A 25,551-nucleotide genomic window follows, 5' to 3' on the forward strand; every position below is an offset into this window, starting at 1 on the left:
CCTAACTCTACATTGGTATAGATGTATCAAAATATTCGACCAGGCTCCAAGATTCTGTTCTTTTTCATCGTCAGGTTCTTTTTCATGTATCAACGTCGCACCATAGTAAGATGAGGGAAATCGTCTGTTTCCAGGCAGCGAAGAGCATCGGAAAAATTAATCCATTAACGGCGAGAGTTCCTTTTTCGCGAGTCGAACGGGACGCTTGTATAATTTAGCAAGGAAAAAGGAAGGGCGGAAAGTGAGGAAAGTTTTCGTAGCTCAGTAAAGTTTCCTACCTGGCAGCCACTACTTTTGATAGAAATGCTCGTTCCACCGGTTGTATTTTGTTACAAACGCTATTGATTATTGAGCACACTCGACAATTTGAGGGTCTCCAGTACACGAAGTACGTTTTTAACGACTGATATTCGGAGGGAGAAAAGGGAAGTGGAGCAGAAAATAGGTCAATGCAATCGGTGTAAGGCCTTTATACAATAATAAAAATGGCGCGTGGTTGACTTCGTAAGATTGCATTGACCCATTTTCTGTTGCGTTTTCCTTTTCTTTTTTCCCCCTTTTTCGCAAATAGTTCTTCCACACTGCCGCTTACGTAAGCGCGATTTTACAGTTTTCTTAATCCTCCGGTGTTCCTAGCAATGAGAAAATAGAATTCACGCGTGATGGTGGAATGGAGCGTTTAATTTTAATGGGTGATTATTTTTTTTCTTCCTACAATTGCTTACAATTTCAGATTGAAATAAAATGTTTGACAAAGATATCGTTGCTTAGGAAAATAATTTTTTTTCTGTAATTTGATATACAATTCTTTGTTTCTAAGAAAGTAAAATTCTATAAAATGTTAGGGAACAACTTTGGGGTAATTTCAAAATATAAATTACCCCTCAATAACATCGAATATCTTGACTCCTATTATAATATGAATAAATCTCTCCACACGTAAAAATATTAAAGATTTATAAATAAAGCATGTATAACTAAATGAAAAAGAGCCATTCGTGCATAAATAATGATAAAATTTCTAATTAAATAAATAATAAATGAGTGCATATAATGTAATAGTGTGTCGTATATACATATGTTTAAATCCAAAAGAAATATATATCACAAATTTGTCGAGAAGCAATCTCCAAATGAAAGTTCCGCTAAATTTCCCTCGACAAACGATATATCGGTGTTTCAACACAATCTCCAGTCTAATAATGTGCCGTATTCCGAGGGACGGGTTTACATCCCTAACACGATGTTCCAACGACGAGGCAATAGTGTGCTAATGGAGGGCCTAATGACTGCAGAGTGGTTGCCGCTCCGAGACTTTCTTGATCCACTGCCAATTATGTAAGACGTCCTCGATTGAACGTTTTTGGGTCACGGATACCCAACACGATTAAGATCCTGCTCTAGCGAGCTTCTTCCTGCCGATATGTCCACTCCAAAGAATTCAGATCCGATGCAAAGTTAATAGAATACGTCGGAAACGAAGGACAAAATTCGTAGGTGAAATTCACTCGTGCGATGGACATGATAGATTAAGAACAGGAAGAACCTGTCTTCCGGTTCGACAACGAAAGAAGACCACGAAAAATAAATCAGGCTGTCGATAGCCTGATGTGGCAGCCGCAGGTCTTTCTTCTCCAGCCACTCCATTAACATCTCATTATGAACAGTCGAATACAGCACCCACGGCAAAGTACCTTAAGTTCTCCTTTCCATTAAAATATCTGGACTAGCTTGGCGAGTTTTCATGCTCTCGAGCGTCTTTAGGTCTCTCGCTAGCGTCCGTTTTCGAATAGAGTAAACCTCTCTCATTGCAAACGATCCTGTATTGGAATCGAGCCCACTCGGAAGATTGAAACGAAAGGGACCGGAAACGCTGGACCCGCTTATCGCACGTAACTTTTCTATGGAGTTTTGTCGAGTTTGGAAATAAAGAAATAGAGCTCGACCTTCTGTGAAATTAATTCACTTGATAGGTTGGGATTGATTTTTGAGCTTTATTTATTGTTCTACTTTCAAATTTATTGTTCTTTTCAAATTTTTAACTTCTTTGATAGAATTAAAGATCGCACTTGATGTTTATTAATTATTCTTTACATTACAGCGAATATTTGTTTAAATTATTAGCTAACTGTGAATGAACTTTGAGTGGAGTCAAAATTATCCATATATCCCATTGTCGATCGTTACATGAACAGAGTTATACAGTTGTTAAGCTCGTTTAAAGCGTGGTTTGTAATTCGATCGTCCCTATGACTGAGCTCGGGGCTCGAATCCCGAACGGAAATGGAGCTTCAACGTTTAGCTTGTTACTCGACCAGGGAGTTAGAATGATAACGATTTCGACTGATACGACGATGTCTGTATCAGTGAAGTTTGCCAAGAATTTGATTTGTTTGATCTGTTGCTTCGTTTCTTACAATTGCATCAGTCGTACTTCATATTGCGACGAATAGTGATTTGTTTAAATGACTTTAGAATTTTTAATAACCTTTGAATCATAGATTTTCTATAATAAATTGATATAATATGATGTTACAGAGAACTTCCCCTTTTGATAATAATTGATTTTAATCAAAGTAAATAAATTTTTTAATTTATTTCTGCTGTCCTTAGTCATTTTATCGTTGTGCATTAAGATGAATTAATTTTGTTTTTAAATATACTTCTATGCTTGATAATTTTGTTAGTATTTCATAAAGTACAAAATTTGCAAGTACCATTAAAAGAGGAGTTTGGAAGAGGAATCTCATCGCCATTAGAAATTAATGACAGAGCCGAAAGAAGGATACGTAAAGTCACGAAAGTTTCGTTTTCTCAAAGAAACGGGGGTGAATAGAATTCGTGAAACATTTGGAAATTCCGGAAATGGAGCAGCACCGAGACGTACTTTTTCTTTTCGTCGTGTTCCTCTTGGAAGTTTAATTAAAGGGACTAGGAATCGACGGCGATGTTTGGCGTCTGGTAACACCAAAACGACAGGAATCCTAAAAAAAAAAGAGGAAAGAGAGAGAGTACCATCATCAGTACTGCGTTTCTTCTCGTTTTATGAAAAGTTCCTTTTCCCCTTGAAATTTGTCGAGACGATTTCACGTCGATTCCGTGTCACGGAGAAATCTAGAGTTACAGCTTTGTCTCTTTTCTTAACGCGAAAAACTTTCTGCGGATTCGAATTCGAAACTGTTGAACTTATCGTCGAGATTCTAACCAGCATTTTCAACCACGCAACGAAAGTAAAATGACGACCCGGAAATCGGGTTCCTTTTTGAATTAAATGACACGTACACACTTGAAAGATGCGAGTCGTTCAAATTTCGAGGAAACTTTACTGTTCTGACGATATGTCAATCGATGCTTCGAATTAAATGTTTTCCAAAAAATTTGCTATGAAATTTATTTACTTTAATAAAAAAAGAAATTTTTATGAAAAGGGAAAGTTTGCTATAATAAATTGAAATGAATCAAAGCTTCAATTTGTATCAGTACTCAATATTTCAAAGGTTTTTGCAAATTTTGCAATGTTTGATGATGCTTAAACAAAAATGGAAAAAATGTAGGAAATTCAAATGCAGCAAATTGCACGTCGTATCGAAATGAGTACTTTATACCCGATTATCAGCTGACGGAGCAGAGTACGGGGAGATGTAAATTATAATATTTGAAACAGCTATTGAAATTGTAAACTCGTGTCGGAATATCTCTTGAATACATAACCTCGCCGTAATTTGACCCCTTCTAGCACGTAACGGTTTAATGTATTACGATACCCGTACACACACATACATATACTTAGGTTACAGGGTGAAGTACACCGAATAAAATGATATATGTAGGTTGCACTCTAAGGTGGAAAGTAAAATGATTTATACACGGAACTCTAACGTTAATGCATTCAAGTTAGCCTGGGCCCTTTCATACAATTGAATTATTATTATTAGACAAATATTAAATTCGGAAGTTGCAAATTATTAGTTAAATTAAAACGCAATTTATAATACATGCTACAATAATATTTGTAAATCAATCAAACGAAAAAATGTAACGACAATAATGGAAACGTATACAGATGTATGAGTGACATATCAAACATTGATAATTATTTATTTGCTTATTTGGGCATTTTTAACGAGATTGCCACGTAAATTTGAAACTGCAAACGTTTTAATTAAAACATGACTCTGCTGGGCAGACGATGTTGGATAACAAACCACCATGGCTTAATTTATAAATTTCAAACCAAATTCTCAAAAACAAACATTGTGTCAGTATTGTAATTCATGAAAAGAAATTGCTTTCCTTAATAAAAGAATATTCATAAACTCGGTCTGTTGTGTGAACATCTGTTTTCTACAAACTGTGAAAAAAGAAGTGAAATAAATAGCATTACTGTTATAATATAAATATAAGGTGGAAAATTGAGAGCTTCAATTAAAAAGTTGAAAATTGTCACATGTCTATCTTCACAATGGGGGTCGAAGATTTTCGTGACCCTTATAATTCAAAGAAGGATTCATACCTGTTCAGCAGGTGCTCAAAGCATATCAAATTACTTGCCTATTGGCACGTACAGTAGATACATTGATTGGTATTATCAAAGAAATCCAATCTCTATTGAAATCTTTCGTTTTATCGCGCTACTTCTGCATTCCTTAGCGGTATCCTCGAGCAGTGTTCATAGTAAAACTGCAATCAGCCCGATCGCTAATGCGCTTCCACGACGGCATACTACATTGTTGCCGTGGTTTTGCCTGCTCGAAATGGAATTTGCAATTATCCGGCCGCAGAAGGACCGCTTTGTTCTGGATAGCGCGTCGCGTCCACTGAATCTCCAGGCAGTATCTGTTCTACTGCCAGCCAGACGGACTCTCCTGGTGAAGCGTATTCGAAAAAGCGGGAAATTAAGCGCGACCAGTGAATCGTTAATTATTGACCTTTGAATAACGAGCTGGATTAATGACTTCCTCACCCTGTTATATATAAATTATTTGCGTTCTATCGTGCAATATTTCAGCGAACGTTTCGAATGAAGGTTACTGAAAACTACCAAAGTATTTTTCTATTTCTATATTAGTTTCTAAATTTGCATCCTTCGTAATATTTCCTAATTTTAGTGTTGTATATTTTTAGTAAAGATTAAAAAAAGTTTAATAGACATAAATTAATTGACTCTTCGTATTTGACACTTTTTGTCAAAAAATAATTAAACAATTTTAATGCAAACGTCATATTTGTGATGTTTTGATATTGTAAATAATAAGAGGTGATTTATCATAGATGTTCCATATCATTTTCATAATCACAAAGAAAATTTTGGTGAACGTTTGGCTTGTCCCCAAATTGGCACCAACAAGGATATTCTATTCATAAAATTAATTATGGAGAAGCTAGTATATCGTAGTACCACAGCTATGAAAAATTCAGTTGTAAATCCAATATCGTAAATGGCAAACAATGAGAATTAATTCGAATGCACTAATAGGTGCATATCAGTAGTTTAGGTCAATGTATGTAGCGTCAATCTTTTCAAGTAGTATAGGTCAATGCTTTAGCAGCGAGTAGATTTTTTCCGTTTTTCTAACGTTATATAAGTAAAATTAATATTAATTTTGCAATCATTGTTTCATCAAATTAAATTCATTTTGTGTTCCATCAAAATTAAAATGAAATATGTGAGAAGTAATTTTAATAGGAAACCTCATAGAATGAAGTGTTAGGTGGTTTGGCAACATAATTCGAAAGTAGATTTAATGAAACAAATTATTTTGTTGACCTGCATATGATGTGTAATAATTCTTGAGTGTACGTTTTCGTAACCGACGATGCAATTACTGGAAACAGCAGTGGAAACAGCACTCCCTAATGGCGAGTTTGTTACCCCTGCCGTGACGAGTTTCCGGTTCTCTGGAAATTCCACGAATTTAACCTTGGAACTCTCGTATTTTCGCGAAGGTGACGTTTCGAAAGAAACTTTTTCGATCTTTCCTTGTCGGAACGTGTTGAAAGACACCTTAAAAATTTTCTAATTCTTCGTCTCCTATGCCTCAGAATATTTGAAGTTTCATGGATTCAAATTTGTTTTCTCATTTCCTTGAAACATTTTGAATTAGTGTTTTCTACGAAAGTGCTTGATGGTATAGGTAATTATTAACTTGTTAATTAGCTCTCTCTTTAGGTTAATTATCATCAATGTTTTGAAAGATTAAAGTATCCAATATTGTCAGATATAATTAAAATCTAATTGTAATTAATAATGGAGATAATGAATTTATTGGAAATATGCGATTTTCATTGTAGCAAATTAAGTAATTTGATATATTATGAAATATTGAATATTCATTGCTTATTATTCAATTAAATTATATAATCAAGCAATAAAGGTAAAACTAATTAACATGGAGCAAATTACCAAGTATTAAACTTATAATATGATCATTTATGATCGTAATGCATTTCAAGAAAAATAATTATTGGATTGTTAGTAATTTAAACATAGAAATGTCAGTTGTTAGCTGTAAAGATACGTAGAGAAATGATACAAAAGATCAATTCAAAAGCAAAAAGAAGAAGAACTTTTCGTTTACTTTGTACAAGTAATTTGATTGAAAAGTAGAGAGCAGGGCTTCGTTTTATTTCTTTCATCCTTTGACTTGTCGTAAGTTCCACGAACAAACCAAAAAGTAGGTGAAACAAGAGGAAGAAAGTTATAGAAAGCTTGATGGAGGCTGTTGTCAGCGAAAGAGCGTACACTAGGCTTCACCATGTTTCAAAATAACTCTGGTTAATGAAGCCACTAACATCCTGTTACAGGTTTACATATTAATTAATAAACTTGTGATGTTAAAGTGTATTAATTTAACAAATAAAACGAGTAATTCTAATAAAAAAATCTGTAATTTATCCTTTTAATCATTATTCTAAAATTTCTAAGAATAATTTTTATATTGGATAAATATTTTAAAAAAAAATAATAACTCTTGATTTGTTATTTTTCTAATAACTTTTATTTTAAATATTCACTTGAACAACACCGAATTTTTATCGCAAACACAGATCACTGTACAAAAAATAATTTATTAATTACCGTGCAATAAGAATTAATCTTTAAAGGTCGAGTTACAAATGTTGCAAGCCGAGAAGCTGGCTGTCAATGTCGAAATTAACAATAGCCCGTAAGAAGCGAGGGGGAACAAAAGGTAGACAGTGTGAAACTGGTAAAGCGAAGGATAAGGGTGAAGGGTACGAAAGGAAAATCCGTGAAACGAAGGATAGAAAAGAGGGTGAAAGGGGTGGAGTGTTGGCGAGCATGGGCTATGCGCGCCACGTGTAATTAGCAATGTTCCTGGGTGTCGGGACTCGACTTTAATGGAGCGCGTCGCATTAACCCCGGCATTTACACGTCAGGCACGAAGATCGAGTGGAATCGGAGAGCGTGCCTCTTTCAAGCAGCTTAAATGGATTCGCGTTGTCGAGTTATACGGCTGGTCGCCGCGGGCTTCGTAACCGGGATGAAGGAAACAGCTCCAGAGGGAAGAACACTTTTGTCGTGGCTACGTCGACGAGAAATTGACATGAATGAACCTTCGATACCTTCGCCCTACAATTCTGACTAATATTATTTGACGTGTTGGTCTGAAATACTCCACTATTTCAATTGAAATTCATATTTGTGCATAGTGTTTAAATTGTTAAATTTCTGAATTTTTTCCACGTTATATATTAAAAAATATATTTTCATATGTTTATTACTTAGTTATTTCAAAATATTTTTCAATACTGTTTAACTTAGAGAAATGAAAAAATTTGGGAACATAATAAAATAACGAATATACCAACAAATATCTTAAAATTTTACTAACTTTTTGTGTGATAAAAGTTAAATAAAATTAAGTCATTTTTAATTTTGATTAAAAAACGACTACGTACTGTAAAAGAGAAAGGTTTGTTTTACAAAATGCAACCTCGATAACGCCGATTGGATTGTTAAATTTGTTTATTTGCTGTCAACCTGGTCGAAAAATGTCATTTCGAGAAAAATGCATATATAGACATATTCCTGAAATGTGTATCTATTAAAATATGTGGAAAAAGATCGATTTTTTCGACTTTATACCGTATACGATTTCCTTAAAACGGTATCATGTTCACGAAATGCGAGACGTCATCAAGAATCAAAACTTTGTAGACGCATTGGAAAGTAAGACGGATCCGAGTAGGCGGTTAACGATCGAACGTGTCGAACGAGTCATCGAGGAAGGTCGCTCTAGCCTCGAACATTCTGGTTTGTCGCACAAACTTAGTTTACTATCGTGGTTATTTACCTCCACCTTCTTCCATCGGTAGGTGTGCGAGAAAGGGGGCGACGTGAGGTTACAATAAGACCACATTCGCAAGTAGAACACCAGAGAAAGTAGGAGAGAGCGAACGGGGAAAACAATGAACAAAGATGAGGAAGGAGAGTATGGGGCACAGAAGGAAAGAGCCAAGGGTTGTAGGACGAAAAGTGAACAAGACGGGCTAGAGCTTTGTTCCTATGACGTCATGATGGAACGTGTCCCGTAACTTCTGCTCAGGAAATTGGAGAAGTATTGTGATGCAGGATGTTGCCTGTCGGACGAGAAAACCGAGGAACCTTCAAACTTGGCCCGTTTATGTCCTGGCGGAAAATTGTACCTACGAACAGGAAGCTTATGGAATAGTGATGGTGTTGAAACGTACTCAATACCACAATTTCGATTTAATAATCATTTAATAATCACAAAATAAATATGTTATATTTTTATATAGGGAGTGCAGGTTTTTCTTTTTAGCAAAAGTACCACAAATCGACGGATTGATATTAAGGGTGAAATGGAGGGCAAAGATTATTAATATGTTAAATTTAGCTAAAATCTTTTAAAATGCGTTTTCTAAACTGACACTTTTTGAATTATGTCAATTTCGTTCTAAAGTAGCAATATATCTTTGGTGCATCTGATATGAGAAAAGTAGATGTCCTAAATCAAAATTCATGGTATGATTTTTATGATGCTATTTTAGAAATGTTATTTTTATAGGTTGTTCAATTTTTACTTATTTTTGTCCTCTGTTTTATATTTTATGATTTTATAGTTTTCGGGATAACATTTTATTTGAGTAAACGTTTATTCAAAAGGATTTTATTTAGCATTTATTTCATTATAGATATACTTTAATTGTACATTAAATTTTCCTTAGTTATTATACGTAAATTATTCAATTATAACTTCATGTGGATAAATTTCAATAATCATCTTGATAAAATTTGTATCGTTGAGGATTTCGATCTAGATCGATTATTTTACGAATTCAATGGGATTTGAATAATTGAAAGTCAAATGGTTTTCCACTTTCCAGTTAAATCGTCACTCGATATCTCTTTGATTCCATTTTCAACTAACCGCAAAGTTTTGATGATTCCGTAACCGCTTGCTACTCGTCGATCATCGGAATTCTGCCACCAACCATGCGAGCGCAAACGTTCGGTCAACGACATAATTTGCTTGATAAACGTCTGGAAATAACGAACGCGTGATGAGATTAATAAGATCTATCCATTTATGATAAACTCATGATGCTTTTAATTCTCAGTAACATTATCGTTGCGTTTTAATGCTTATCAATGATTTTCCATCCATTTATCTAATCGCTTTTAATTAATGAGATTTTAGTATCATCTCGAATTACTAAAACCTTCAACATTTATGGAATTTTTCAAACTTCCTTTACATTTTACAGGGAGTAGCGAAATTTTTTCATAAGTGATTCTGGCTCTCGGTAATTCGAAACTTCTGACTTTCTTAGATTTCATCCCTTATCTTTCTCTTTCTATCGCTCGATCCTTCCCTCTTTGGAGTTCATCTAAGTTAAGCTCTGGTGATTTGCATTCCAGAGCTAAAGACGTTCGAAGTTCAGATAAGGCAATAAGTGTGAAAAAATGATTCCGCGCCGTTGTTGCGAGCGAACGAGACGAGAATTTTTCGATACGCTCGACAACAGAGAAATTAAACATGAAATTCCGTTGTACGACCGATGAAAATGAAAACTCAAACGAAAAAGTATTGTTTGTGGTTGATGACACAGAAAATAAAATGATTTTTAATTTTTGGTTAATTAGTTTTGCAATTAAAGGAGTCAAATAAAATATCTGAATATTTTCATTCAATTGTCTTATTTAATCACGTGTGTTATTACAGCAGTATAATTAAAAAATTATATACATTTCAATTTATTGTTTAAATTAAAATTTTTCTCAGTTATTTACTGAAAATTAAATACACACTCATGGCTGAGGTAGTTGTTAATTAAATTGCGACTGGAGTGGTTAAAGAACATTTCTCAGTGATATGAATATATAATAATGGAGACAATCGAAATAAAAATTAATTATTTTTTTATTTGAATATTGAAATCTCCTTTGTATTTCAGTGAATACAGTATTTTAACTGGCAGATAATAAATGGTATTACTTAATATGATTGCACCATCATTTAAATCGAAGATGGTAGATATTTCTAAAAATTCACGGTGTCCTCTAACACAGCCGAAAATTCACGAACCGTGTCTCTACACGTTATGTCCCATAGGAAATCAAGCCAAACTCGTTGGAAAATCAACGAGGTTTTTTTGCGCATTGTACCGTACGGCACACAAGTACGTTTCCTGAGCTCTTCAAACGTGTAAAAATACTCCCCATTGATTTTCAAGCGAATTCCCTTTGTTCAGATTTCCTCCAATTACCGAATATATTCGCGTTTATCTGCCAGTGCATTTCATATTTCTGTATTCTTCTGAATAATGTTTATTAGCTTTGAAATTTATTAATTTATTTAGACACTATTTTCTGTAACTCAGTTTCTAAATTGACTATAATCGAATAATTTATAAAAATAACGAAAAAGAGACAAAGGTTTTGAATAGCATTACTATTATTATGAATAACAAAATAACAAATTTAAAGCTTGAACTTGAAAATTAATTGCATACATATTTTTAATAATTATAGTTTCAAAATTCGTTGTAATGTACGTCCATTTTCACTTTGTTAGTCAAGATAGAAAAATTCAAATCTATGTAATGTGTCGATGTTTGCCAGTAGTATAGATCAACGCACGTAGCATAAGCCTTTGCAAGTAGTATAAGTCAATGGTTAACACCTATAAAAGAATAACTCAGGTAACGAATACAATATTAACAAAATCTCATCAAAAATAAAGAAAATAAAGATACGGTAAATAGCAAACAATTAATAATAGAAGTTTGAACGTGTGATTGGAGTTCATTAAGAGCGTTTCAATTAAAGCCGTTCAATTAACGCCCGAACGTTCGGCTTATAAATTTTCAATTAAACAGAAGGGCCTTGAAACTTCTATCGTAGTTAACAAACTCGAAGTCGACGGAAATTCGATAATTACATAAATTCTCTGTAGCCAACGTTCTTCGATTTCCGTTGAACGAGAAAAGAAAAAAAAAATAGAAAGGGCAAGGGACCAATTCAGAGAGCGGGACCCTTGGGATCTTAAACTTTTGTCGATCACTGTATTCACTGTCTGAGGTGAGACGGTTCAGAGAAAACGTTTTCTCACGCATCGGTGGCACGGAAAGAAAGAAGGGTTCGAGTTTGCGCCAAGTCGTTTCATCTTGACAAACTCGTAAAAGCGAAGAGAAGTCGTAAACCTGCCTCGAAGATGGGCCTCGCTGAATATTCACGAATTCACGGCTCACGTCTGCACGATGCTCGAAAGAACGTAGACGAGCATACCTTATACCTTTGCATCAAAAAGGTTCTGTCTACCTAAAAGCACTGTTTGGGTCATTTGGACCCTGATGTACATATGTACAGTATTGAGCAAAGTAGGATAGCCTGGGAAAAGTAGTGTTACAGGGGAAGTAGAAATTCTCAAAACCTCAATTTTAATTTTAGAAACAAAATAATATAACTTTCAATTATAAAATTTAATATAATAATTAAGAAATATAAATAACGATATACGTGTCAATAAAATTCTTCCGTGTAAACGTTAATACGCAAGTGCTGGGAAGCTGTATATATAAGGAACCCTCTGCCCTTCATTGTTATTCTCTTTTCCTGGGGAAACCTATCATGCTCGGTACTGTACTCCTTAAAATGTTTGTATATTTTTTTTGTAAACATCAGTAAAATTTTAATCTAATTTTGTTTAATATAAAAGAGGAAATTTATGTGTCCCCTGTCTGTATTCAATTTTTTATTGTTAATAAATTGCGATTCTAAATGTTATTGATTAATAAAAAAATTTATTTGAAGTTCGTTTTAATAAATGCTTTCATTCAATATATTGAATTTTGGGATGCTGTATGGTTCTATGACCCGTTTATTTGACTCTTTGTAAACCCAACGCCCTTTACTGTTCTGTTTTGTTTCATACAGCGACGTTTCATTGGGAATGCATAGAGCAATTGGTGCGTATAGGAAATTGCATAGGTATTGATCATTTCTGGAGCAGGGTATAAAATTGAATAGGAAGTCTTTCGAAAGCGTAATTGTTTCTGAACATTGTTAGCATGTGCATCATTTTCCGTTATCCGTCTGCCACTAATATTATCTTTGTACATTTAGCACCGCAAACAACGCAACGTGTTCTATATGAATTCCTATTCGATTGAGCTATTTTCATTTGTAATTTATTATATGCAATGTTCAAATTGGAATTTAACAAAAAAATAATATTTTAAAATTTCTGACTGACACCAATTTACAAGTTTTTGAATTAATCAATAATGTTTTTATTTTTTAATTGGGAAACAATGTATCGATACGAATTTCAGTTGCTTTATTCTTTGTCAATTTATTATTTTATTTTTTAAAATTTTTATTTTTATTGTTTTATAATTTCTGTTGTGATAGTTTTTTTATTATACTATAATTTTGTTCCAAAACATGTAATTTAGGAAATGTTTGCAAAACTATAAAACTGTCTCATGAATATCAGTCCCTGTAAATTTACTTGGAACACCTTTCTGTATTCTTTAAGAGACATTTGGTAGAATTTCGGTTTTACGTGACGGTTAATTTACAAGAGGCAAGCTAAAGTTCTCGAGAGAATAATGTGTACCAGTCTAGACTATTGCTTCTCCCTGGAGACAGTATCTATCTGATAATCATTTTCCGGAAACACTTGCAGCCATTGTAGGGTCAAATATCCTGTTGCCGTAAACAGTCGTTTATTTCGACGTACAGAATCAAGTTAGATATTGCTCACACACTACCTTGTTTTAATTGATAAATCCTTAACTATTAAAATACTCAAGGAGTCAAATATTATGTTTTTTTACAATAGCTAATAGATAATAATAAGTTTTTATTAAAATAAATATGAATGAAAATTTCCATAGAAAGAAAGAAATTAAAATTTTCATAAAAGGCTGTAAATTCTAAATTCTTTCGAAAGCAAAATTAAACTCCAAGAAAATTTGTTACTTCTGAAAATATCTCACCTCGTCTTGAGATAAAAGTAAAGCATCGAGATTAAAAATTCACAAGCTATAAACCGTTCGCGAAATATCATTTTTACCATTTTTATCGATGATACAGGCGTCAGGTCGTGTTGAATAAAGCGATCCGGAAATTGTGGTGGTCGTGTAGCGTTTCAAATTTATTTTCACGTAAATTTCGCCTACTCTTGTACCGAAATACCTGTGCAGCCGCAAACGATCATCATCGGAAAAGTGATAGTGTCGCGGTTTGGTCAGACACGGTATACGTGTACGTGATGTGCCATATAGAGCAGGCTCAATGTAGGACCAATGGTTGACGATGAATATTTTAAACATTTCAGTGGAAGGATAGAAAAAAAATGAAAACGTTTTATTTAAAACCACCTGCTTCGATAGCACGTGCATAAAAATAAACCTGACCTTTTATACGCTGAAAAGTTTCATTTATCGGAAACATTAAATATTTACTAATTAATCCTTTTAATATGGACTGAAACACTTTTAATATTTATATTTTTTAAATTTTCGATTTCATCACAACCAGCAGAAGTTCTATTTTTATTGTTAAATAATAAACTGACAATAAATAGAAGACTGAATGGCAGGCAAATAGCCAGAAATTTATTTAAATTTCCCCATGCTTCCGGCGCTGTCTTGTTCTCCTAATTAATCATCAGGAAGCACGTGTTTTCCAAACGTCAAACGGTGCTTGAAAAATAATTATCTCTACCGAGTGATCTCTCACGCTAGGCCCATCTACTCTGTTGATTTTAATCTACGTCTGATCTAAGCACATAAGCCCTTATTACACCTGTAATGGGTTGAAATTCAATGTTGCAGTGGTTTATTTTCAACCGTGCGATTAGAATAGATATCTTTTAATGATGTGTCTATCAATGCTGATGGGTTATTATTTATTTTACATGGTGGTCTTTCTGTAAGCTTTTCTATTAGCGGAATACACAGAAAGTGCTAAAAATATGAAGAATTCTTTTTAAATGATTCTATTTTTGATTTATAATATATATTTTAATTTATAATTTTAACATCTTAACTGTTGAAATGAAAAGCTTGTTAAAATACAATAACAGAACATTTCTGAAAAATGGTAGTCTTTTAAAAATGTCTTACTGTTAACTGAAGACGTTAAAACGTCTCGATGGTTTATGGACCAGCTTCCGGCACACGTGCATTGTAAATATGCAGGGTACATAGATACGTGTGAATGTAAATTAGAGTTAGCTCCGTCCGAGTATTTTTGTTTCAGCTGCCTGCGTGAAAGAACCAACTCGAGGCTGCTTTTGCTTTCGTCTCTACCTTCGCTGTTTGTGGTATAGATCGGCTTTACCTTCTCGGTAACGAACTGCAGTATTTCGTGTTCGGTGTTCCGTGTTTCGCATTTTACCACGTCTCGACTCAGGAATCGGTGCTTTCGTAAATATTGCCGTCAAAAGTTTTATCAAGACCAGTCGTTTATTCAAAAAATATTTATACGAAGCTGCATCTCATTTCTTATTAAAATGTTGCTTAATTAATTAACGCTGTTAACGTTTAGCAAAGTAATAAAAAATTCACTTCCTGGATCAGCTTGTAAGAATCAATGTTTTGCAAATTATTCAAAGTAGGTTGCTGTTATATTGTTTATGCAGACTGTGATTAATTATTTATCGGTCGATGACTTTGCCGAGGATCAATCGGCCGATCATTCGAAACGACTTTAACGAGAAACGTAGCCAATACCGAGTTTAGGATAGCTTCTGTCCCGAGCGTATTAGCATTACAAATACTTTATGATGAAACTGTCTCCTGTTGGCCAGGTCGAACAGGAAAGCTGCGAATCTGATCAATGGTGTGCATCGTGCGGAACGTACGGTTGTGCACGGAATTCGCATCACCCTATGGAATATGGAAAATTAACAATTTCGTGATAGCTATGGAGAAATTGCAATGCGACCAGCGAACATCACCGTCGAATAATAATACGCTTGCATTACAGCTTTTCGTTTTGTTCAACATTATGGACACGATGGGTGTATAGTTGTTATTCTAGCGGAAATTATTGTCATTAAGCTCTCTGTATCGCTGACAACGGCGAAGGTTTCTTACTTAGAACAATTATTCTGCCAAAGTGTTCAAAGGCAATTATTAGTCGCGTTATAAAATAAATTAAGAAAATTCGAAAAGGCCCAGAGCTTCAGTAATTCTTGGGTCGTTTATTGCTTCGATTGTACACGCCAAAATTTAATTATTAATTACCTGGTCGTTTCTTGTACCCACTTCGACTCTCTTATAGTTGCCTTCTACCCTCAATTTTTCCTCCAATCGAATTCTTACATATCTTCACACCCTACTGAATTTTTCTAAACATTTTCTAAATTATCATTCGCGCGCACACACCCAAGAAGATATTTGAAAATAGTGTTCTAGATAAATGTTGTACAACGATGTAACATAAAGCATGCTGTCCCGGAACCATTAGCTTCTCCCCAGTCACGATGATTTGACTGGCCCATTGGGTAAGTTTCGTGGAACAGAATCGAACGTCGACGAGGAGAAATGGCAGCTCTGTTCAGATAACGATGATAGTTAGTTTTGCGATGCAAGAGGGTACGCGAGTCGAAAGTTCGCTTGGTGGAAACGAGCGATAAAGCGGACCGGTGACGAGGCATCCTTCTGTCCGTTCATCGAAAACAACGCGGTTCCCCGGCCCGTTGTTCGATTCACGAAGACCACCGAAATAACGATTAACCGATGCTTTATAAACGGTCTGTCTTCTGTTTCAGGCATGCTATGCGCCAGAAGACTGGAAACAGAGGATCCCGCGGAAGATGACAGGGTTAAGTAGATAAAAGGAGCAGCTACTTCCATCGACCACGAGGACGATTCATCGCGTTTTCCATGCAGTGCACAATGCTCTGCCATCGCGTCCTTGTCGTTCTCTTTGCTGTCAACGTGCCAATCGGTGAGTGGAAAAAGTCAACAGTTTCGTTTATCTCTTCTACTATTCCCTTTCTGCGAGACATTTTTCTCGTTGCTCGTTTCACCATCGCAGTTTTGAAGTTGAATTAAAATTCATAGTTCGCGAATGGACGGTTAATTAACGATGAACGTGGTACCCTTTGATCCTTTGATCCTTCGACGGAGATAAGAAGGAACAACGGGATAAATTGGGAAACAAGTTCACGACTTCGGCATACCAATTACCGCCTTTGTATGCGGCACAATAGGCAACGTTATTAGTAGAAAACAATGGTGGTAAAATGTAATTGGAAACTTTTATTAATTACAGGAAGTAATATACATTCATAATTTGCATTTTATCGACATTGTATGACGTATAAATAGCCGCTCGATAAAAGACAAAGCTCTTTTGTTTGCGTGAAATAGTAAAATGGTCTGCATATATATGCGCGTGTCGTTTCATCCAAATCGATATTCTCGATTTTTAGCTTTAAAGCTTTGTATGGGTAGAAAAGTGGTGAATGCTTTTCGAAAAGAGAGAAAAGTGCTCTTATAAACCATTTCGATTCGATTGCTTTTTCTCTTTATTTTATTTTAAATATTGCACCTTGAACTGAAAATCTATTTTAAAAGATCAGATTTTAGGAATGAAATCTTTTGCATATAAAAAGGTATATAATGCTGCTAGAATAATAGATTTCATGAAATATGCCACTGTCAGATTATTAACATAGAATTGCTATTCTACCAGACTCCTTTAAAGTTGAAGTTGAAAATTCAAATTGCTGTTAAGCTTGGTACATTTTCTAAAGTTCATCGTAACTTCGAAGATGACCTTTTTTAGGTCATCTGGAAGGTATAAAATCTTTTTTAAGTGTCTCGTTCCACTTTTCTGCTGCCTCGTTTCACTTCTTTAATTCTCATAAAAGATGGTCAGTGACTGTGACTGACAGACATTTATTTTTATCTAAATTTGTTTATTGGATAAAAGTAAGACCTTTTTTATGAATTGCAGATACAATTTATTGTAAAATAATATTAGAAAATAATATAAAAACGTTTGCAAGAATATTTTTAAAAATAAGTCATTTTGGGTGCATAGCAATAGAAACATCTTTATTTATTTTCCTCATTAGAAACGTGTAAGATTATTTATTTTATTTTCAAAGTATTTATGAAAAAATTTTGCATGTATCTGTCGATTCGAATAATTTTACGGGAAATGATGCACATTTTTTCATATATGGATACTATCAGGATGTGATAAATGGACCAGCTGAGTGGCTTTTATACCGCGTCACACACGTATGACTTCTATTTTATATTTTTTAATTTTTTAATATAAGCTTTCAGTATTTTAATAAATTTAACATATCTTTTTAAATCCATTAAATCTTCAATCGCACATAAACAAATTATTAAAATTCTACGACAGATCAAAAATATATTATCGTGGTACAGTAGGGTATACGTCGAAGTCAATCATCAAATAGTTCTCGCGTAGGTTGGAAATTGAAGCGCAATCAGGCGCGTGTTCCATCGCGCAAAAGCAGTTAGCTCCGTAATTTCGCAGATCGCCAGGACCGGAATTGGATATCAATTCGAATCGCAGTTCACGGATTGCGTTCGACACAGTTGGCTCGAGCGAAAGCCGCTTCCGAGAGCTGACGTCCGATGCAGATGCATGGGAGAAACGGTGCCAAATTCGAGCCAGAGGAAACGTGTATTTCGGATATACCGGGACCCGGGTAACCGGAAGCGATGTCGCTCCGGTCAACTTCTGGTCTTGATGTTTATTCGGTGAAAACGAGTAGAAACGGTGCCGACAACTGGCCTTGTCATTCGCGAATTAATTTACCATTCCCGAAGGCTGGTACCTTCGCCTCTTCGGCAACACGTAAAGGAACTACGTGCAACCCCTTCAGGCGTGTTCCTCTTTTCGTAGAAGAGAATAGATCCGACTGGATCGTATGGAATTCGAATCAAGTTCATTTGGTCGAGCTGTTTAATTCTCGACCGGTGAAAATAAAGCGTTGTATCTTTGTCCAACCACCTTTTGTCTCTTTGCTGACAGGAATTCTTGGGATGGATAGTGGGTTACTTTGAAGCACGGTTCCAATGATTAGATAAGTTCGCGGTGAATGGCTCTCACCTGTACGATGGAACAGGTTTAGGTTGATAGAAAAATAATTAAATAAGTTTGGTCGGTGGTACGGAGATCACTGAACTAGAGGCAAGCTTCTTTGAGAATAGAGTTAGTGGGATTAAAGGTGTAATAGGTTTATAAAGGGAGTAGGTGACTTGGAATAAGTTTTTTAAACTGCAAGAGCATGGGAAATTTTATTTTTTTTTTTAAATTATAATGGTAGCAGATTTTAAGAACATTTATTAAACAATATCTGTCACATAATGGATAAATGGATAAATGGACGTGGAGAGATCTGAGGTAATAATTTTGATAAATGAATCTGGGAAACTTTAGTAAGTGGGATTTGTAAGATGATCATTCAACAACTTTAAAATTTAATAACTATATTTAATGCTAAATTGTTCAAGGTTTCAAGTTATTTTACTTATTAACACATTTGCAATCAACACTTAATTAGAGATTTATCCATTACAATCTACTTCCTCTTTTTTTTCTTCATGCCATTTATGTACTAATAGTAGTTTTTAGGTCATGAAACATAATATTATGCAATTAATATAGTATATAATCAAATTCGTGATGGCTAATCTCATGTTCCACTAGCATCTTAATAAATGCAATCCAACCTCAGATTAGTTGACGATTCTGTTATATCTGCAATATATATATACAATATCTCTATGATGCAGCGTCCTATGTCAACATTATATTGCAATCAGTGTTAGGACTGTTGAATTTATGGTCGACTAAATCCACAAATTACTACTATGCGAGTAGTATGTAACTCTCAGTCGTGGACATAGACACAAATATTTATGACATAACCACTTTTGATAACACTATTTAGTAAATTACAGAGTTACCTATTTCAAAAGCTGCTAATTAAAATAATTTTGAAAATCAAATTTTTTACTAGCTAAGATTTTTAATGAAAAGCAAATTAATTAATAACCTGTTATAGTACAAAGGTTTACTGATTACCTTACAATTGACATAATCTAAATAATTAATTATTAAAGAAAAAAGAAAATTATCATTCGAATGAACATCGTATCGACGAAAAGATCAGAATAGCTCCAAGCAAATTTCTTCAAACTTATAAATGCACGGTCGTCTAGGAAAACGCTTTTCTTCATTGTTTCCGTCGGGGAACACCTGTTTGCTTTTCCCGCGATATTTACCAGTCAGCATCGTTCACGGTGATAAGCTGTATCCGTCCGCCCAGGAGGATGTTACTTTCTCCTCCAGACGTCCGGAAGTGGAGGATCCGATGGAGAATTGAATCTCGAGCAGTATCGAGGGAGAACGGTCGAGGAAGAAGGTCGAAGGTTGATGTAGGGAACTGAAAGAGAGAGATAGTAGGAGAAATTGAGAGTCCTATCTCTTGGCCGGCAGATAAGATTGTTTGTCCATACTCTGGATCAGCGTCGGTCTCGTCGATTGTTCCACAAAAAACACCGGCTTCCTTCTCTTTCTCTCTTTCTTATCTAGAAACAACGACCTTTCCGGCCAAATTGGTTGGCTCGGCTGGAAGTCTAGTAAAACGTGATTAATCGCCCGCTTCCTTTCGCGGCATGTATCCAACTCGAGGCAGAGGGCACCAACACCGTCGTTCGCTATCACCGCCAACGGGCGCGAGCACGCTTTACTCTATATAGTGATAATCGGATAACTGCGGTCCAGAACTCAATTGGGTTTCAGCCTCGAAGGGTCAGTCTCGCGCGTTCCTTTCCACCCCTCGTTGCAAGATGAAGAGAAAGAACCAGGGGGAAAAAGTAAGCGGGGAAAAGTATACGTTCGTTTAGCTGGTTACACCAGTCAGCTTCCAGTTTTACTTCTTGCAAGAAGAAGAATCATTTCGTTGATCGTTCGCGGAAACGAACGCTAGTAAACCATTGTCTGAACGAATTAAACTTACTGGTACCTGGGGGTTTTTTCTTCGGATGCGGGAACCATATGGAGGGTGGAAGGAAAGGCAAAATGTCGGGATTTTGTTTTTCTTTTGAAAATAAGATCACGAAATCATTTGTTGAAATATCATTTTTATATACTACTAATTATCACATTCATTTTTGTGAAATTAGTTTCAGATTGAAAGGTAGCTATTGCGAATAAAAGTAAAAATTTTCATGGTATCTCTGATACTTTAATGTGCGCACGTTTTTTTTAATCAAGGGACTGTAGCTATCCATAATAGCAGAGAGGTTAATCTATGAGATTTCTTTATTTTTGAAAATCATAAAATCGTAGGATTTTCCTTGATTTTTGTTTTATTTCTGACACAGCATCTATTATACATTTTTCTAAATTAATCAATCATTATATTAGTATTCTTGATTTTCAAGTTTTTGATGAAACTTCCTTTATCCATTGATACCGTTCAGCTATGTATTGAAATGGAGTATCAAAAATACCTCTATTGTTTGTATTATTGATTGGTGAAATAGTATGCATTGTACAGCGAAAGATATTGATATTCATTGTTCCAATATGCGCTAATCCATAAAGGGACAAATTTTTATTCATACCGTCAGAGTGAAAACAAAAAGAAGGGAAAAATGTTTGTATTGTTTTAAGTACGTCCATCGATAAGGACTTTATTGATTTCTATTTAAATCCAATAGCTTTCATCACTTTATGCAGGTTGGTCGCAATTTAGCACGCCTTGTGAATAATTAAATTCGAACAGGCCGTCGTAATAAACCTATTGAACGGTTATAAATCAACGTTTGAAATTATTAAATACGGTTGCCACGCGTAAGGGGTTATTTATACCAACACAGAGGAAGCTTCTAATTACTTTTGCTTTAATTAAAGAGATGAAAGGACCGTTCGCCTGTAACCATAAAATCACTTTATAACGAAATTGAGAGAGATTTCATTAAAAACAGAATAGACAATGAACGGGTCTAATTTCACCTTGTCGAATTACGCGATGACATTCTAATGCCTATGTATTAACACACATTATTATGAATAATTTATTCATTACTTTAATGTGTAACAATTAATTCATGAAAATTTATGAAAATTACATAGTGTTTCTATTTTACACACTTCAATTTATTTTACAAGTAATTAACATCTCTGTTTAAACAAAAATAAAATTAAAAATAGTTTTAGTATAAAATTAGATTTATTAGTCTGCAAAATTATATCAAATCCCCCAAAAATGTAAGCAAAGTAGGCCTTAAGGTAATATAAACAAACAAAACTGATACCAGAAGAAAAATATTTATTAAATAATTATTAAAAATACAAAATTACATAAATATTGCCATTGAATTTATACCATATCTTTATTTTAACAAAATCATAAAAATTTACTTAGGAACGATAAAAATCACTCAAAGGAAAGAAGGACCGATAGAAAAGGAAAAACACTAGTGTAAGCAAATTATTTTAGCGTAGCTCGAAAGGTTAAACGCTTGCAACATGCTGCTTGACAGCAAGGGTTCGACGAGTTACGCTATTGACACACTCGAAGGTATCTCCTCGAGACGACGAACGCTAAACGTAGTTTCAACGGCAGTAACTGTGTCTGTTGTCTTCTCTTCTCTATAGTCGGTTGAAACGAGAGGAACAGATAGAAGGAGAAAGGGGTGACGTCGCACACAGACGCGGGTGTAACGCTGCTTCGCTGTTTACACGCATTCTGTTCGCCATTGATCCTCTTTGCACGGAGCCGTGGGTAGTTCGGTTCCCGTTCCCATCGCTCTTGGGATTGTTTATAAGACTTCCGGTAGTTGCCGCGCTTTTCAAAGCTCACCCTCCACGGCTCCGCGTTCGTCTCTTTCTTTCTTAACCGCTCTGTCTCTCCTCTTACACCATCATCCCTTCTGCTCTCTGTCTGTCGTTGTACGTCCCTGTCGTCGTTGCAGCAACTCGATGCCAGACAACAAGGGAGATTGTATGTATTACCTCGCCTGTCTGCCGCACGCTTGCCTTGGCTCTTCCCAATCTACTTTCGAATCTCGCCACGACCGATACAAGGCAGCCCGCTCGCAATGCAATCCGATCAAATCGAACCCGACCCGTGTTCTGTCACGAACCTGAAATCCACCGCAACCTACCGCACTTGCGTGTATACAGGCTGTTTAAAAAAAAAAAAAAGAAAAAAAGAAAAGAACTCTAAATTTGGAGACAGAGGAATAAGGTTGAACTATACTCGTTTTGGTAGTGAACGTGTCGCATACGTGTGTCCAAACATAATTGTCATAGTGATTTATAATTTTGTGAATATAGCGTTAAATTCTTGATACAAAACACAGCTATGAGTGTAGCCAGTAAATATTTATAATATTATTTAAAAAAAATGGAATTATTACTTTTTTTATTTTAAATTAATAATACTCTGTGCAAGCTTTAGAATGCTCCGCCCCCAAAGGGTTAACAAAGATTCATTAAATATAGGATGTTTAAATAAAGGAAGGATTCCAGGATTTTGAGATTCAAGAATAGAGTAAAACTAGATAGATTGAACTATGCTAATTTTGTCATTTTTAACTTCAGTAAGGATTCATAAGGATTTATCGTCATTGCCTTTAGTATTACACTTTTTAAATTACTATTATGCTTTCTGCAAGTCAGAATCATTCTACAAAGAAATGATATATCATTTTTTAGTATCTCGCAAGATTGCAGTTACTGCAATTTTTATACTTTTTATTTTTATTCCTCTGGTAAAATTTAATATTCCTTCTGCGTACTTATGTTTACCAAGGAAAGCTGAACTGTTACGTGTGCTACAGAGAATTTTATCCCCTCGATCTTTTTATCCGCTTTAAAAATTGCGCTGTTCGTGTAATTTTCATTTCAGTTTACCATTTCGTAATTATGGATTCTTAATTTTTTATTAATTAGCATCAAACGGTCAATAAGATCATATCTTTTATATTCATTTTGAGAAATTAATAAGCTATTAAATTCCTCCGCTATTAATAATAGCAAATGAAACATATTTACACGGTTGTCGCGAGTAATTGTAATTTCCGGGGAGTTTTTTAATCAGAGGTGTAAACGAGAACACGAAAGGTGTATGTAAATGTTAATTATGTAATATATTTTGTTGCACTGAACGCAGAAAGTTTATTGCGACATAAAACGAAATGTACATTTCTAGCAACTTAATAGAATTTATTTTATTCGCAACCTACTCTTCAGTTAATTCAATTCCTTTTTTAACAATATTTTTGTGTCTCCACAAAAACGTAATGTTTTATTATTTTATGGTAGAATTAGTAGTCTACAAATGTCTATCATTATTAAAATGTAATCAAACAATAAATCGGGATATTTTGAACAACAGAGTAGTAATTATGTAGCATTTCAAAGTTAGCTTTATTAAATTTAATCCTTTGATAAAATTAAGAGCCGTCCTCTGTTTTAAGCAGCTTCCAAGTATCTCGTAATCATACTCTGTTCCTTTGTTCAACATTTAAGGTACCTTATTTTTCTTTTAAAACAGCCTTGTTGGAGGTGTAATTTGTTTCTGTTGCTTTGTACGTTTCTCAGTCTTTTTCTCTTTCGTCTTCTTCTTCCCTTCTTTTTTTTCTAATATTTTCCGAGACTGCATTTCAAAATTACGTATTTCCTTCCCTCGGATTCTGTAATTTTCTTCTTGAACAGCATTGCTGTCGTGTGATCTATTTTCTCCGCTATTTTATTATCCTACGCTTCCTTCCTTTTTCACTCGTTTTTCCACCGACAGTTTTTAATTTTCTTTTGCAATCCCCCTTTATCAGGATATACACTTTTCTCGGATTTTTCCCTTCTAGAAGATTCTCTCCTACTACAGCGTTCTAGATTTATTCTTAAATTCGCATTTTTAACTTGCTTCACTTATAACTATGTAGACAGATTTTTTTTTTTATTTATTGCTATACCATTGGTATGATAATATTTAGATACACAAAAAGGATTTTAGTAATCAGAAGGTTATTTTAGAAATTAATTATTCTTTGCAATATAAAAAGAGTTTCTTATTAATCAATTTAAATTCCTAATTTTATAAATAGTATAATTGATTTTAAAACCAATCTAATTTAAGCCAATCTAATTTAATTTGAAAACAAAATTTAAATTCAAAACAAAAGTAATTTAATTGTTAAATTGTGACGCTATCTTAAAGTGACGTCTAATATTTTCTAATGACAATTAATTAATATTCTGTTTTCTATAATATTTTTTATGAAGGTATAGATAATTATAATAAAAGGAACATCAACATCTCCGTATCCTCAATGGAACTTAAACTGTGGAATGTCATGGAAGCAACAAATTCTGCAGCAGGCACAGAAAATCGTTTGCTTTACCATGACGGCGATCGTAATTCGAAAATCGTCGTTATCAAACTGTACAGGTGAGAAGATAGGGAAGGAAGGCGGACACGAAGGGAAATCCTTTTCCGTAGTCATATCCTTCTTTCTATTGCTATGTATGATGCACGGGCCCCGTGCACACGTTGCATTATGCATCGCGTGATAATGCAAGCCTGAGGGGTTAACGCCAGATTCGCGAATTCCTTTTGGCTGTTTTGCAATATCGTTGGATACGGTTCTCGGTCCCTCCTTTGGCCCAGGGAATCGTTTTACCAGCGCGTTCTCATCGCCACGTACACATATATCTACTTAACACGTGATCCTGGCGGGGCAAACTGGTTGGCAGGATGTTCACGTACGATCGGAGAAACCGTTTCTAGTTCGCTCGTTTTCTGATTATGAAATTATATGGTGCCCCTGAGAATCGACGCCTCAGGATTACGCGGAGACGTCGCGAATCTTTTTAGACGAGCGCTGACGCGTTCTATTTCCGGTTATACCGTCGTTCGTGTTTCCACGTATCATCCTTCTTTCACGGCTGAGACACCTTAATCCGACCGGCCCGTGTAATAAAACAGTTTGCCGTTGTCGGAGGAAATTTCTTCGTCCTCTTCGATGACTGGGCAACCTTTT

At 34.9% G+C, this 25,551-nt stretch overlaps 1 protein-coding gene across 2 annotated transcripts in view; it reads left to right on the forward strand.

The window, feature by feature from the left end:
* LOC117600185 (lachesin) overlaps nucleotides 1-25,551 on the forward strand; it is a 135,175-nt gene that overhangs the window by 49,271 nt on the left and 60,353 nt on the right. For both annotated transcript variants that reach the window (XM_034315252.2, XM_034315253.2), the window contains exon 2: nucleotides 16,272-16,450. In XM_034315252.2, coding sequence (XP_034171143.1) covers nucleotides 16,387-16,450 — 64 coding nt within the window. In that variant the 5' untranslated portion in view covers nucleotides 16,272-16,386. The remainder of the gene's footprint in view (nucleotides 1-16,271; nucleotides 16,451-25,551) is intronic.

Source organism: Osmia lignaria, chromosome 15 (assembly GCF_051020975.1).
Source record: "Osmia lignaria lignaria isolate PbOS001 chromosome 15, iyOsmLign1, whole genome shotgun sequence".
In the NCBI taxonomy this organism is placed as follows: domain Eukaryota; kingdom Metazoa; phylum Arthropoda; class Insecta; order Hymenoptera; family Megachilidae; genus Osmia; species Osmia lignaria.